The following is a 15,157-nucleotide window of genomic DNA, read 5'->3' as shown; positions in this document are numbered from 1 at the left end:
GAGAGACAGAAAGAGGAAGAAGAGAGGGGACAGAGTTGTTCTGGGTGACCTTTGAAAGCAGGCTGCAGACATCACATCATTTTGCTTCTAAATACTTCACTGTGTATCTCCCAAGAATAAGGGATATTCTGCTACTTCTCTGTAATACCACTGTCACATCAAATAAAGTTAGATTACATCCCTACTAACACCTAATATCTAGCCCAAATACAAAATTTTCCAGCTTCCTCAAAAAAATGTATAAACGCAGTTTTTCAAGGTTCTCATGTTTTTCAAGGTTATTTCCTTTTACTATGAAAGCACATTCTGCTTTTTTTCTATACTTTTTTTTTTCTTTACAGAGAAAAGTCTCATTGAATGGTAGACATCCCACGGTTTGTCTGGTTATTTCTCCATGGTGTTATTCAGCTTGTTCCTCTATTCCATGTATTTCCTGTATATTGACCCTTATACTGACATTGAAGACAAAGTCAGGGCAGCCAGTTTTAGCACGAACTTGTCAGAGGTGATGCTCATATCAGGAGACACAACGACACAACTAATAATACTACTGTTTTCATCAGCGGGTTCAGGTAGTGACGGCCAAATCGCTCTGCTGCAAAGGTTCGTTTTCCTGTTGCTACTGGCACGTCCTCTAGGAGGTGGTTTTACATCACTGTGTGGATATACTGTTTGTCAGCAACCTTCTGAGGATCTTTGCAAGACTATCAGTTATTTCATTGGGTTTCCTGTTAATTTTTATTTACCTCTTTTAACATTTCTTTATAGTACAACGTACTTTGTGGAGTCCAGTAAATGAGTTTCGACAAATGCAAAGAGCTGTGTATCTACTACAACAACCCAGACACAGAACAGATCCATCACTTCCAAAAATTCCCTTGTGCGGTGCTTTGTGGTCCTGAATAAGGTTTTAGACGAAGTCCATGCTCAGTAGCTTTGCCCTGACCCACCGGTCCCATAGTATTTCATGTCTGGCCTGGTAGTGATTAAACTCCTGCGTGAATAGGAATAAGCATGAGAATCTGTTGAAATACAGGCTCCGGGGCCCTGCTGCCCGGGCTCAGGATCGCAAGGCTACGGATGCTTCTGGTGATTGTGATACTGGCAGTCCTCTGACTACGTGTGATGCAGCGACTGCAAGGACGGCTGCAAGTGTCCACCTCCCCTTCTACCCACGCTCTTTGCAGGGTGACTTTGCAGCCCCTCCCACCAAGAGGTGGGGTCTATTTCCACATCCCATGGCTCTGGGCTCGTCTTGACTTCTTTTGGTAACAAGATACAGTGGAACTGACGATGCACCAGCAAGACCCTTGCTCGTTTCCACAAGCTCTTGGAACCTTGCACTGACGCCTGGTGAACAAGAATGGGCTAGCCTGCTGGACGAGGAGTGACGTGTGGTCAAATCTCTACCGTCTCCTCAGACAGCAGTCAGTCAGGCATGTAAATGAAACCGTCCTGGGGCAGCCAGCCCCAGCTGACCACTGCGGGCACCTGAGTGTACCAGCTGAGATCACGTTAGCCGGCCCCCCTGACTCACATACTCAGAGCAAGAAGAAATGTTTATTGCTTTAAGCCACGGGTGTTGTTACAGTGATTTGTTATCCAGTGTTAGATGACTGACACACCACAGTGCTGCGACTCTTCACCTGAGAAATACTGATTTACTTCTTCCTGTCCACTTCCCGTTGCCACCATCGTAATGTAGGCTTTCATTTCTTGTTCAGGCTGCAATGCTCTTCTGACTCGTCTCCCCTTGGAGGCATTCCCCACCTCCATGCACACTGCTGCTGCTAAGACCGCACTCCTTACAGTCAGGAACCAAGTTGTCATAATTTACGTGTTGCTCTCATCTAGCATAGCGCCTGGCAGGTGCTTAGTCCTGTTTGCAGAAGGACTGCTGCCAGGTTCATAAAACAGCTCTGATCACATCACCCCACAGGCAGAACTCTACTGGCATTTACCCCAGACACCGATCCACTCTCCACTTGGCCTGTGTAATCGTAGGGCCTCTGTGACCAGGCCCCAGCCTCACTTCCCACTCGGCTTCCCCTTGTCCTCTTAAAGCTCTGTTCAAATGTGACGGCTGGTTCACCATGTCCCTTACTTCTGTGTCTGTGTGGATATTGACTCCTGCCTGGAAAGCCCTTCCACATCTCTGCAAACCCTACACATTCTTAAATGCAACTCAAATGCCATCTCCTCTGTGAAATCGACAGTTCTAGTTAGGAAATACTCACCCCTCTGACTGCCTCCGGCCCTTCGCCTGAGCCTCTACATAATGGCATCCAGCAGGCATCCCCCTACCAGACATGGTGACCTCTTGTGGGCAGTGTCTATCTCTTACCTCTCTGTATCCCTACTATACCTAACAATATGACCTTAATAAATGCTTATTCAACAAACAGATGATTTTAGTCACTACTACTAAAACAATAAGAACAGTAACTCATAAGCCAAACCCAGAAAAAAAGATCACAAAATGCAGTGGTTTCCATACATCGGTTTGTAAAACATGTACAAGATGCCTGGAAAACCAGTTAAAAATACAAATTCCTAGGCTCTCCCTGCAGAGAGATTGGTTCAGGAGGTCTGGGTGGAAATCTGAGTTCGAATTCTTATCAAGCTGTCCAGGGGATTTTCAGGAAGGTCTGTGGGCGATACTGACAGACGGTGACCTCCGGGCTGCTTTTCAGACATGAATCCCAAAGTAAACCCCCTTTTTCATGCACCTAATGATTTGTGTTTTAAGTTTCTTGACCTGAATACCAAAGCACTGAGTGCAGAAGTTCTGACAAGAAGCCCTTTAACGATACAAGCATCGTCTGGCACCTTGTTAGCTTGGCTGCTGGAAACACGGCATCACACCGCATTCTCTGTAATCACAATCTGCACACATCTTTTCACCTACATATCCTTTTTTATAAACGATTTAAAGTTTACTTTGCTGCAAACCATCCTTTCGCAGCCCACCCACCCTGTGAAGTATGCGTGAGGAGCGGGAAGGCCGCAGCCTCCTACCTCGGTCCCCGAGGCTGGCGCGGTCCCTGAGGCTGGCGCGGTCCCTGAGGCTGGCGCGTAGCGCTCTCTCCAGCTGCTCCTCCTCACTCAGTCCTGCTGTGTATGCGTCGTAGTTCCCGGGAGCCTCTGCGTGCTGGCCTGGCCTGCCATACGGGTAATAATCCTGAGACCCAGAGTAACCTAGGGGCACGATAGAAAGGTTATAGACACTGCCATGGACTGCTCTTTTCATACTTCCTATTTTGTCAGCAAAGACAAGGACTCATGTCATTATTTTCAGTATATTAATAATCCTCAAAATAAGAAAAGATGACAAATGGAGAATTCCTCCAGGAGGGTGGGCAGTGATTGCCTTGTCACCGTTGTAGCCACAGGGCTTCACATGGGGCCGGATATGTGGGAGGCTTTATGTGAGGAAGAGGAAGAAGATATTAATTTAGAAGGTAGTCAGTGGTGCTGGAGAGGGGACTGGAATGGGCTCTTCACATGTAAACAGATTATTCCAGCTTAGAGCTACGTAATACTTGGAGTATTTTCAGCGACATTCTGACTGGAATCAAGGGAACAGTTGAAACGATAGTTGATAAAGCCTTACTGTCCAGTGGCTCCATATAACGACAGATAGATATTTAATACGTATACTACGGATTTCTGTGCTGAGTATGATACTTAGGGCAATAATAACTATGCTGAGATATACAAGCCAACGTCTCTGTCATTATAATTCTATATCGGAGTTCATCATTTCTATTAACAGTACTTTTAAGAAATTGGTCACTAGGTAGAAGGAGAGAAGAGACAACCAGGTCATTAAGTACCAGACTTAGATACCACACGGAACTTAGATACCACATTAATAAAGGTCACTTGTAGAGCAACGTTCACTTTTGCAAGGTATTTCCATTCATCTTTTCAAGTCACTTTGAGTTTACTCCTTCTGTTTTTTTTAATCACCCACTTTCATGGAATTTGTTTGGAAGAGATTATTTTTCCCCATAGCAGATTACCAATCTCATTCTGGTGTAATGGGAGAGAAGTTAATAGTCTGTTTAATTTGTTTCCCTTCTTTCATACCCTTTGAAAATGATGTTTCAAATGTTTAACATGTTTTTTGTTGTTGATGAAAATTCCTACCGTTTACTATGAGTATTGTCATGTCATATGTCACCAGATCAATCAACATGACAGCATATGCCTGAGTTTAAGCTTCTTTCTGCTTTAATAAGAATATAGGAAAAAACACAATCAAGCCAAAAAGAGGAACACTATAGGGTAGAATCTGGTAAACTGAGATTTCATACTCAGGATTTTTGATAATTGGTCTTGAGGCTGTTTTAAAATTTACTTTTGTGTTGGTTATGAATAAAATGCTTTCCTAATATACAAGATTGAGAAGAAAACAGTTTATTTCTGATAAGAATTTTCAGGTACTCTAAAAGTTTTTATTTCTATATAAACAATGAAATGGCAATAAAACACACTGATCTAGTTTCAGCTGATAATACACTGTAATTATACGTGTTTATATGAATATTTGTCATGTATTTGTGTCTATTACTTGTTTTTATAGCTGCTTTATCGAGATGTAACTGATATCCTGTACAATTCACCAATTTAAAGTGTATAACTCAGTGGCTTTTAGCATATTCATGGAATTGTGCCATCACAATAATTTTAGGACATTTTCATCACCCCCAAAAAAGAAACCTGTAGCCTTTATTAGCTATTAACCCCCCTCCTACTCCCCTCCAGCCGTAAGTAACCACTAATCTACTTTCTGTTTCTACAGCTATGCCAATTCTGGACAATTACATAAATTGAATCATATATGTGGTATTTTGTGTCTGGTTTATTTCATTTAGCATAATGTTTTCAAAGTTCACCCATGAACCAATCAGGACTTCATTCCTTTTCGTGGCCAAATAATATTCCATTGTATGAATATACTACATTTGGTTTATTCACTCATCAGTTGATAGACATTTGTGTTCTTTCTACCTTTTGACTATTGTAAATAATGCTGCTATAAACATTTGCGTACAAGTTTTTGTGTGGACACGTTTTCATTTCTCTTGGTACACACCCAGGAGTGTAATTGGTGGGTCATATGGTAACTCTGTTTAACCAACCTGAAACTGCCAAAATGTTTTCCAAAGCGGTTGCACCATTTGACATTCACACAGCAATGTATATGGGTTCAGATATCTCCACACGCTCACCATCACTTGTTATTTGTCTTTTTAATTATAGCCATCCTTGTGAATGTTAAGTGGTACCTCACTATGGTTTTGATAACTAGTGTCTTTTCCTGTGCTTATTGGCCATTTGTATATCTTCTTTGGAGAAATATCTATTTAGAGCCTCTGTCTACTCTTATTAATACAATAGTCTTGTATCTTAGTACTATTTTACCAAATGTCCTTGGAAGTCACAAAAATAAATGATTTAAATAAACATTAAATAAAATTGTAAAAGTTTTGGGAGGCTAATTTCAACAAGCTTTGCTCCTAACATAGTAAAAATTAGTGGGGATTTACTAAATACTTCCAATTACCCAACGTCTACATTTTCTCTCATGTTTCCCATGTCAGAATATTAACATTATGATATTGAAAACAGGAGAAGGATATAAGCAAATTTCCCAAATCCTCACAATGGTTTAGGACTGAAGTGGGACCTGAATGCAATTTTAAATATGGATTCCCTTCCCCAAATTGGTCTCCACTCAACAGAACTATCAGAAAACTCAGCTCCCACTGCTGTGTTGGAGAATACCCACCACCAAGTTTCATATCCTGAGAATGAAGCAGACTGTGGCACTGCTACAAATCTTGCTTTCTATACTTCTCACTCCACCCTCCCAAAAAAGACAACTTTCATATAAGGGCAAATGGTCGAAACACAATCAATACATCTACTTCACAAAGAACAAAGGAGAGGGGGAACTATTCCAAAGCATAATAGAATATCTATGGATAAGTCACTTTATACCATGGGACACTTCAGCAATCCTTGAATACAGACTGCCCAATTCCCTCAGAGTGCCAATTATTTCATTGCAGCAAAAAAGCATATTGGGCACTTTCCCATATGGTTCATTACCGCTTTCAAACCCCTGTGGAAAGTCGTTCTGCTACAGAAGGTCTAAATAGCACTTGTACCCACCCATCCTCGAAAATGTTCAGCTAATTTGAAATCCAAATAACCCAAAAGCTCCTGTCTATACAGATAGCAGAGGCAACCTGTCTATACACATACCAGAAATGCCACAGACATCTATAGAATTGTAATTTCCAGGTAAATTTGCTATAATTTGAGGCAACATTTTTTTGATCTAGAATAACATTTTTCTTTATGTTATTTCTTAAAACAACAACAACAACCCGGCAGTGCCTTAATGAAATAAAGTCTACAACTCTAAACATCTGAATATTATAAAATCTAATTTGGTACTTGTCAGACAAAACATGGGGGGAGAGAAAGGGAAAGTTTTAGTGCCTTAAGTCAAAGAGACTCTTGTGGTTAAAGGTTCTATATCATTAGTCATAAATCATCAACAAGACCAAAAATCCCATCCATATCTCTTATAATGAGAACAGGTCTCCTAGGACCAAAAATTTTCTGCAGCTGTTCCACTGGCCCAATCAGATATTTTTAAATCTTCGTAATAAACATGGCTAGAAAAACCTAACAATCAAACACTTAAGATAAATAAGTTTAAATTATATCCTGCGATGAATGCTAGTTTAATATTCTTTTGTAGCTATATACTTTGGCTCTGTAGTAAAAGAAATTCTGGTTATCATTATTCTATTAACTACTCCATCTGTTCCTTATACACATACCAGGACTTCATGGCAAAAGAGATCAAGAAACACTACCAAGATTAGAAAAATTGGGAACAGCTTTTTAAACATTCATGAGGTTCTTTGACCTATAAAGACTTTTCCGGCTAAGGACCGCCATATTAAGAATAAATCATTATTTGTAAGAGATACATATGCTCTCATAAAAGTTCCCTAGATGACCATTAGCATGGCCACCTGGTCTTCTGTAGCTTTGCCTTTGAAGAAATCCAATCACTTCAGAGGAAGGAGTATAAATATGGTAATCTTACAGGGGATAAGGAAGGTAAAAGGGCTTTTATTTTGCCTTCAATTCCATGGTCTGTGTGTCTGCTGTGCTTATGCCGCTAGCATATCAAGGAAGAAAGGAGCAGGTTTCCCCCACCCCTTTTTTAAAATAAATGCAAAGGGGGGAGGGGAGAGAAAATACAATAAGGGGAACAGACCAGTTTTGAAGGTTAAATGAGCAGAAAGCCCGTCGCGTATCCTTGGCCACCAGAAAAAGCAGGGGCTAGGAATCAGTGACTTGCATTTTTAGTCCTAATTCCATCACTTAACAATCTGCATGACATTAGCCAAATTATTTAACATTTCTAAACCTCCATTTCCCAGCTGTCACACAAGGTAACCTATGAGAGTCTAAGCTGTGTACAAGTCTGTTCTTATTTCTCTTTGTCCAGAGGAACAACCCTGTTTGTTTTGGGAATTTAAAACAATGAACCAGGAGAGAAGCCCCTTTCACTCTAGCAACCTCATGGTGTTAGAGGCCATGTCCCCTGTCTAGTGGAGAGAACAAAGCCAGGAGGAAGAGAGAAATCACCATGGGAGATAGAACCCAAATGGTCTTCCCATCCAACCGACTCTTTCTAGTCACCTAGGTCAATAAAGCTCTTATACTTAAGTCAGTGTAAACTGTTCCCTGTAGCCAACAACCAAAAAGACCCAATGCCCTCCAAATAACTATACAGTTGGCCTTTGAACAATGCGGAGGTTAGGGGCTCTGACCCCCCGGGGAAGTTGAAATTTTTGTGTGTAACTTTTGTTTCCTCAGAAACTTACTCATAGCCTACTGTCGACTGGCAATCTTACCAATAACACAAACAGTCGAATAACACATATTTTGTGTGTTACATGTATTATACACTGCATGCTAACAATAAAGTTGGAGAAAAGAAAATGTTATTAAGTAACTCATCAGGAAGAGAGAATATATTTATAGTACTGTACATAGTTATTGTAAAAATCCACGTATAAGTGGACCTGCACAGCTCAAGTCTGTGTCATTCAAGGGTCAGCTGTATTTATCAGCGTTGTCTAACCAATCATCGCACCTCCTCTCTTCAGGTGAGTCCAGACAAAGCAGCAGGTGAGCTGACATTGTCCAGCAACTGAGCCTCTCCTGCACCAAGACCACATTTCTAGGAGTTGAAGCATCCAAGTCACCAGCTCGCGAAGCCTCAGAAATGAAGCCTCTCCTTGGGGCAGCGGTGGTTCCGAAGCCTATGTAACCTCAATCATATAAGCCTATGATTTTTGTTACCTATCCCATCAGTGTCACCCAGGAAGCATTTAAAAAAAACAGGTCCAAGGTCCTGTCTCTATCTTTATTCTGATTTAGTTGGTCGGGGGTGAATTCCAGAAACGGAGAAATCGCAAAAGCTTCTCAGGTGATTCATACAGACAGCCAGGATGGATAGTCATGATCCCAGACTTTAGAACTGCATCAAAAACATCGGCTTGAATGTAACTCCAATAGTATCGCCCCACTGATTAAATCCTTCAGCAGCACCCCAGCCCATTCTGGATAATTCCAAACAGGCCTTTTCATAAAGGGGCCTTTCCTTTCATTGCTTTCCTTAACTTCTACTCATTCATCAAGACAAGCACCCCACTTCCTGTGGAGAGCCTCCAATAACTGCAACCCTCCCCTCCCCCTCAGGCTGAGCAGGGTGAGTGCACTACGTGAAAACTGCTCCATGGACGCCTGCTTCTGCTAGGAAGAAGCAACTGAGACTGGACTAGCCCTCCCGCCATAACCAAGTAGAAGACTGCAGAAAATATATGAAACAAATGTTTCCAGACATTGGATCCCAGGCATTACAGGATTTTGAACCTTAAGGGAAAGAAAGGAAGGAGCCTGGAGGCACCTTGCAGATGGTGGTGCGGGGACGGAGAAGAGAAGCAGATGTAGCGGGCTCCCTAAGAGCTGGAGTCTGCCAGGCAGAGGACAGACAGCAAAGCAGAAAACTATGTGGATAGCACAGAAACCTCCAGTAATCTGCATGGAGTCCGCTGGAGATTTTGCTGAGTATTAAGCCATGTGTGCATAGGTGAAATTCCATGAGTCCAGGCAAAGAATGCCAGAGACCTGTAAGCTGACCAGTTCCCAGAGCTGGGAGACCTCTGCATTCCAACTGCCAGAGGAGAGAGTTCTTGCTGGACAAATGGCATTCAGGAGCGAGCCCAGAAACGTAGCACCTCAGCAGCAGTACACACTTAACCCTAGAATAAAAGTTACTTTAGATCTACCCGAAAGAATTTAAAAACAAGCCCCAGAAGGATCAAACTAATCATCAAGAAATGTAACTGTGTTACGCCAGAACAAAGTCTAGTTTTCTTGAAAAGAAGATAAAACTTAGAATTCAACACCACAAAATACATAATGTCTAGCATCCAATCACAGCTTACTAGATAAGAAAAAATTGTAACCCACAACCAAGAGGAAAATCAATCTAATGAAATACAGATAGATATAGATATATGTGTATTTAGAGAGAGAGAGAGAAAGCGAGAGAGAGAGAGAGGGAACAGAATTAGCAGTCAGGGACTTTATTATAGACAGCTATTGTAACTACGCTCCTGATTTAAAGAAAAACATGACTATAATGAGGAGAGAAATGGAGGCTATAAGCCAGGGGTCAAAAAGCTACAACTTATGGTGCAAATCCAACTTACTGCCTACTTTTTGCTAATAAGTTTTTATTGGAACACAGCTACACCCATTTGTTTGTGAATTGTCTATGGCTGCTTTCATGCTACAACGGCAGGCTCACTAGTTGTGACAGAGACCATATGGCCAACAAAGCCCTTAGAATCTAAAACATCAGCTATCTGGCCCTTTACATAAAAGATTGCAGACCCCAGAATTAGCTACAGTGATTCTCATTTGGCAAGCTGGAATGTGAGAGCCTTAGCCTAAAACAGGTCAGATGCTTTTAACAGGAAGTCCTTTCTACCTGTTTACACAGACATCTAGAAAATCACGTGGTATTAACTATTAGAGGAATGCCTGTGTTAGCCTCTTAGGATACGCATGATTCTTCCTGAATACATAGTTGGGGTGGCCTAGAGAGAACTGTGTGTCTGAAGCAACCTTCTAACACTTAGTCGCAGAGCGTTTCTTAGGCTTAGAATAAAGGGACCTAGGTCTAGTATGAATCTAACATGTCTGAGAGACCTGATACTTATCATACAATATTTTCAGTTAAGAGTTATCTCCTCTCCTGGCCTTCCCTACCAACCCGCCCAAACACGCTCCCTATGCTATGCCTCCATAGAGCTGTCAGGCACATTAGAAGCACACCTACATAACGTGTGGACTACTCTACAACAGCATAAACTAGCATGACTTTAAAGTGCTCTACAGTGGCAAATGTTACAATTTTTAAACCTATTAGATGAAATAAAGTGCTTACCTGTATTATTAAAGTAGTACTGCTGTCTTGGGTAACCAATATTGGAGGGAAAAAAGCCTAAATATAAAGAAAACAAACATTTTAATTGCAGCCATAAGGTCCCCCCCCACCCCCGTTTTACTGAGGTATGATTGACAAGTAAAAATTGTATATACCGTGTTTCCCTGAAAATAAGACCTCGCCGGACAATCAGCTCTAATGCGTCTTTTGGAGCAAAAATTAATATAAGACCCGGTACTATTTTACTATAAGATCAGGTTTTACACAATATAATATAATATAATATGATATAATATGATATAATACGATACAATATAATACCAGGTCTCGTATTAATTTTTGCTCCAAAAGACGCATTAGAGCTGACTATCCGGCTAGGTATTATTTTTGGGGAAACACAGTACTTAGGTTGTACAATGTGATTCTTTAAAAGCTGTACATGTGATGATTTAATATACATATACATCACGAAATGATTACCACAATCAAGTTAATAAACACATCACCTCTGTTGACATCTGTGTGTGTGTGTGTGAGAATTCTCAAGGTCTCTCTCAGTAAATTTCAAGTATATAATACAGTATTAACTACAGTCAGAATGCTGTATACCAGATCCACAGAACCTACTCGTCTTATACCTGGAAGTTTGTACCCTTTAACCAACATCGCCCCATTTCCGCCAGCTGTTTTACTTTCTGGTTCTATGAGTTTGACTTTTTTAGATTCTACATATAAGATCATACAGTATTTGTCTTTCTCTGCCTGGTTTATTTCACTTAGCATAATGTCTAGGCTCATCTGTTTTTTCTTTTTTTTTTTTAAAGATTTCACTGGGGAAGGGGAACAAGACTTTATTGGGAAACAGTATGTACTTCCAGGACTTTTTTCCAAGTCAAGTTGTTGTCCTTTCAGTCTTAGTTGTGGAGGGCACAGCTCAGCTCCAGGTCCAGTTGCCGTTGCTAGTTGCAGCGGGCACAGCCCACCATCCCTTGCGGTAGTCGAACCAGCAACCTTGTGGTTGAGAGGATGCACTCCAACCAAATGAGCCATCTGGGAGGCAGCTCAGCTCAAGGTGCCGTGTTCAATCTTAGTTGCAGGGGGCGCTGCCCACCATCCCTTGCGGGACTCGAGGAATTGAACTGGCAACCTTGTGGTTGAGAGCCCACTGGCCCATGTGGGAATTGAACTGGCAGCCTTTGGAGTTAGGAGCATGGAGCTCTAACCGCCTGAGCCACCGGTCCAGCCCCTAGGCTCATCTGTTTTGTTGCAAATAGCAGGATTTCCTTCTTTTTATGGCTGAATAATATTCTGTGTGTGTGTGTGTGTGTGTGTGTGTGTGTGTGTGTGTGTGTGTGAGTGTGTGTGTGTGTATCTCATATTTTCTTTATCCATTCATCCATCGACAGACACTTAGGTTGTTTCCATATCTTGGCTATTATGAATGACACTGTAATGACCATGGGAGTGAAGATGTCTCTTTGAGATACTGATTTCATTTCCTTTGGATGTATACTTAGAAGCAGAATTGCTGGATCAGATGGCAGTTCTAGTTTTAATTTTTTTGAAGAACCTCCATCCTCTTTTCCCACAATGGCTGTACCCAGTTACATACCCACCAACAGGGTACCAGGGCTCCCTATTCTCCACATCCTCACAAACACTCATTATCTCTTGTCTTTTTTAAAATAGCCATTGTAACACTTCCTGATTTCAAACTATTACAAAACCATACAAATCAAAACAGTACGGTACTGGCATAAAAACAGACCCATGGACCAATGGAACAGAATAGCCACAAGGTTTTAACTGCTCATCTTTCCAACAATTGGGAGGTTCTTTATAACAAAGTCCAAGGTCGTTTCAAATGATTTCTAAACAATTGTTAAAATAAACTCTCTTTTGTTTGGGACTAGCCCCCAAGGGAAAAACGTGTGGGGAACAATGAAACTCCAACTTACACTCTCTGATGATCCTTAAAGGTTCCTGTTGACATCAGATGGTCTTTGCTCAAAGGTACCATGCTTGAGCTTTGAGGCCTCTGTCCAAGTGGAGATACACAGCACTTGTCCCCAACAAGACTGTTAGTCACTCTTCCCAAGGGCCTTTCCCCTTAAAGGGCTGCAGGACGAGCACTACTGAACGCACGGACAGTGGGGGGAGCCCCAGGGCACGCCTTCCGTGTGAGGCTCCGCTTCCAGGAGTTAGCAGACAGCGGCCTTCACGTGCTTGGTTATTTTCCACGGGGCTCCTGTGTCACCTCAATTCTCAGATCACTCTAGATCTTTCTCCGGTTTCACCGGCGAAAAAGGCACAGAGATTGCAGGCTATTTGTAAATAGCACTGAATGTTTGTTTCAACTTTTAGTATTTAATTTTCTATGATGTTACTTTGAAAATAGAATGATGTAAAAATAAGTCTCCATGGAAAAAAGGCACGGTTTTAGGAAGGAAAACTAAAACAAAGATTTTAAATATTCTAATTGTGGGGGAAATCCTCTATGAAAACAAAATACTTGCCTAAAGTTTGTAATATAGCTGCAGAAAGCTTTACTAAGTACTTAATCTTCAGACACACATAGAAAAATGAGACAAAACATTAAACTCCCAAGAATCGTTATTTTTCCTTTATCAATACTAAGAGCATTTGGGCAACAAAGCTCATCACTCAATTTCCATTATTAAGTTGTATCAAAACTGTAATAAATCTGGAATTTTCAATAAATGAAGCTCCCGTGGCCTCTTCCAAACACACACACTGGAAACACAGTAATAAGCAAGTATAGGGAAATGGGACTCTGCTTAGATGAGACATAGCCGTAAAAATCATCCAAAAGTGAACACAACCTGCTAATGAAGCTTTCTAGTATCGTGAATATTACATGATTCCCAAGAATACCAGTCATCGGCACAAACTGTGAAAACAAATTATTTATGGTTCAAGAAAAGGTAAAATAGTCTCAGGAGATTTCCCAGGAATAAAAGATGAAATATTGGAACGCACATGGTCTATAACACAAGTATTTGCAAAATAGTTTCCTTATAAGTCAAAACCAGTATAGATTTTAAATTGAGGTCTAAAAAAATCCATATAGTTCTAAATAAAAGTATTTTCATTGAGTATTAATTTGAAGGAAATGAAAAGCAAGACACAACAAAACAAAAATTAAAAAGCAAGAGCCAACCTTTAAGCAGTAACAGACTTGGCTTGGCCATGCATAAATGTAGGTCTCTCCCCCCAAGGACCTAATGGTCATTCTGATTTCTTTAAAATACTGGCCTTGAACTTCAGTACAGATTTTTCTTTTTTAACTTTGCCTTGCACATATGTGAATTCATGGAATATTACAGAATAATGCATCACTTTAAATTCGCTTTAGTTCTCTGCCTTTTCACGGAAATCGTGGTTTTCTGTGAGTTGCATGAAGGCTGAGGGTATACATATATACTGCGATTTGTTCACTAAGAGAGCCTCAGGTTTAAACTTTGGGTCTGCAGCCTCCTTGGAGCAGTGTGAGAAGCTGCACCGGCTGTTTCACCTCTTGGCTTGAAAAGAGACGATTAGGGAATTCCTAAGCGGAACCACGGGGTACGTTGGGGTTGCTTCTGTTCCCATTAAAATTAAGATGAACTTTCACGTTGTTGTCATGCCCAAGGTGTTTTGTTTGTACCTGCACATGTTTCCATGATTTTCTTCAGCGGCCCGTGAGTGTACAGGAGTCCAACAAGAATCCCGGCCAGATGCCCGGCGAAGGAAGTCCTGAGAGAGAAGGGGACTCTGTGAGTGTTTGTTCTGCTGCTGATTAGAGACATTCTGTCTTCTCATTAGCCCAGTGCATGTCAATTAGTCACAGTCTGCAGGCTTTGTTCCACATCACATCTTTTATGCGGAGCAGCATTTAACTCAGTCCAAAGAACAACATTTCCTACCTTAAGAAAACAGTACAATGAGTAACCACCACCATGTGTTTAAAATGCACCATCCTTCCTTGACCAAGGAAAGAGGCTTGGCTCCCTCAGAGCAGCAGAAGCATTTTGTCAAGACAACCCATTATGTTTCTTCCAGTTTTTCTCTGCTGCTCTTATCACAAAACCTAAATGGCATCAGTTTATCCAGCCATTGTGAGAATGGTATCTATCTGTGTTCACAGCAGAGTAGATAACTGCATTTTTATACATCACTGACTAGCAAAGCAGAGAGCAAGAGAAACTCAGCAGAAAGGATTGAGATGTCCACATGCCTCCCCCACAGTCCCCTCCCTCGCAAGTCATCTTTATATGCATCTTTCAGTCGCTGTGCAAAAAGAAACAACAATGTAAACTTCAAGCTTGAAAGATGAGTTAGGGCATTAAATTGGTTCCACTCTTCTTAAAATAGCATCTAAGACTGGTAATAACTTATATAAAATACAAGGAAAGCCCCAACTAAGTATATGTTGAATATATATATATAGTATACAAATATATATATGTAAATATATAAATATTTATATATATTCAACATATACTTAGTAGGGGTTTTCCTTGTATTTATATGTGTATATATATATATATATGTAAACACATATATAAATATATATATATATATATATAAATATATAAA

The 15,157-nt window shown here is 40.8% G+C and overlaps 1 protein-coding gene across 4 annotated transcripts in view; it reads right to left on the bottom strand.

The window, feature by feature from the left end:
- RHBDD1 (rhomboid domain containing 1) overlaps window positions 1-15,157 on the bottom strand; it is a 112,476-nt gene that overhangs the window by 42,136 nt on the left and 55,183 nt on the right. For 2 of the 4 annotated variants that reach the window (XM_019736620.3, XM_019736621.3), the window contains exons 4-6: window positions 14,226-14,314; window positions 10,559-10,615; window positions 3,019-3,198 (exon numbers count right to left, since the gene is read on the bottom strand). In XM_019736620.3, coding sequence (XP_019592179.3) covers window positions 3,019-3,198; window positions 10,559-10,615; window positions 14,226-14,314 — 326 coding nt within the window. The remainder of the gene's footprint in view (window positions 1-3,018; window positions 3,199-10,558; window positions 10,616-14,225; window positions 14,315-15,157) is intronic. The other 2 variants (XM_088794579.1, XM_019736622.3) reach the window with 2 other exon arrangements.

This window comes from Rhinolophus sinicus, chromosome 17 (assembly GCF_057876585.1).
Source record: "Rhinolophus sinicus isolate RSI-liver-muscle chromosome 17, RSI-T2T, whole genome shotgun sequence".
Lineage (NCBI taxonomy): Eukaryota > Metazoa > Chordata > Mammalia > Chiroptera > Rhinolophidae > Rhinolophus > Rhinolophus sinicus.
Note: the sequence above shows the minus strand (reverse complement) of the source record. Positions and strands in the feature narration are given on the sequence as shown.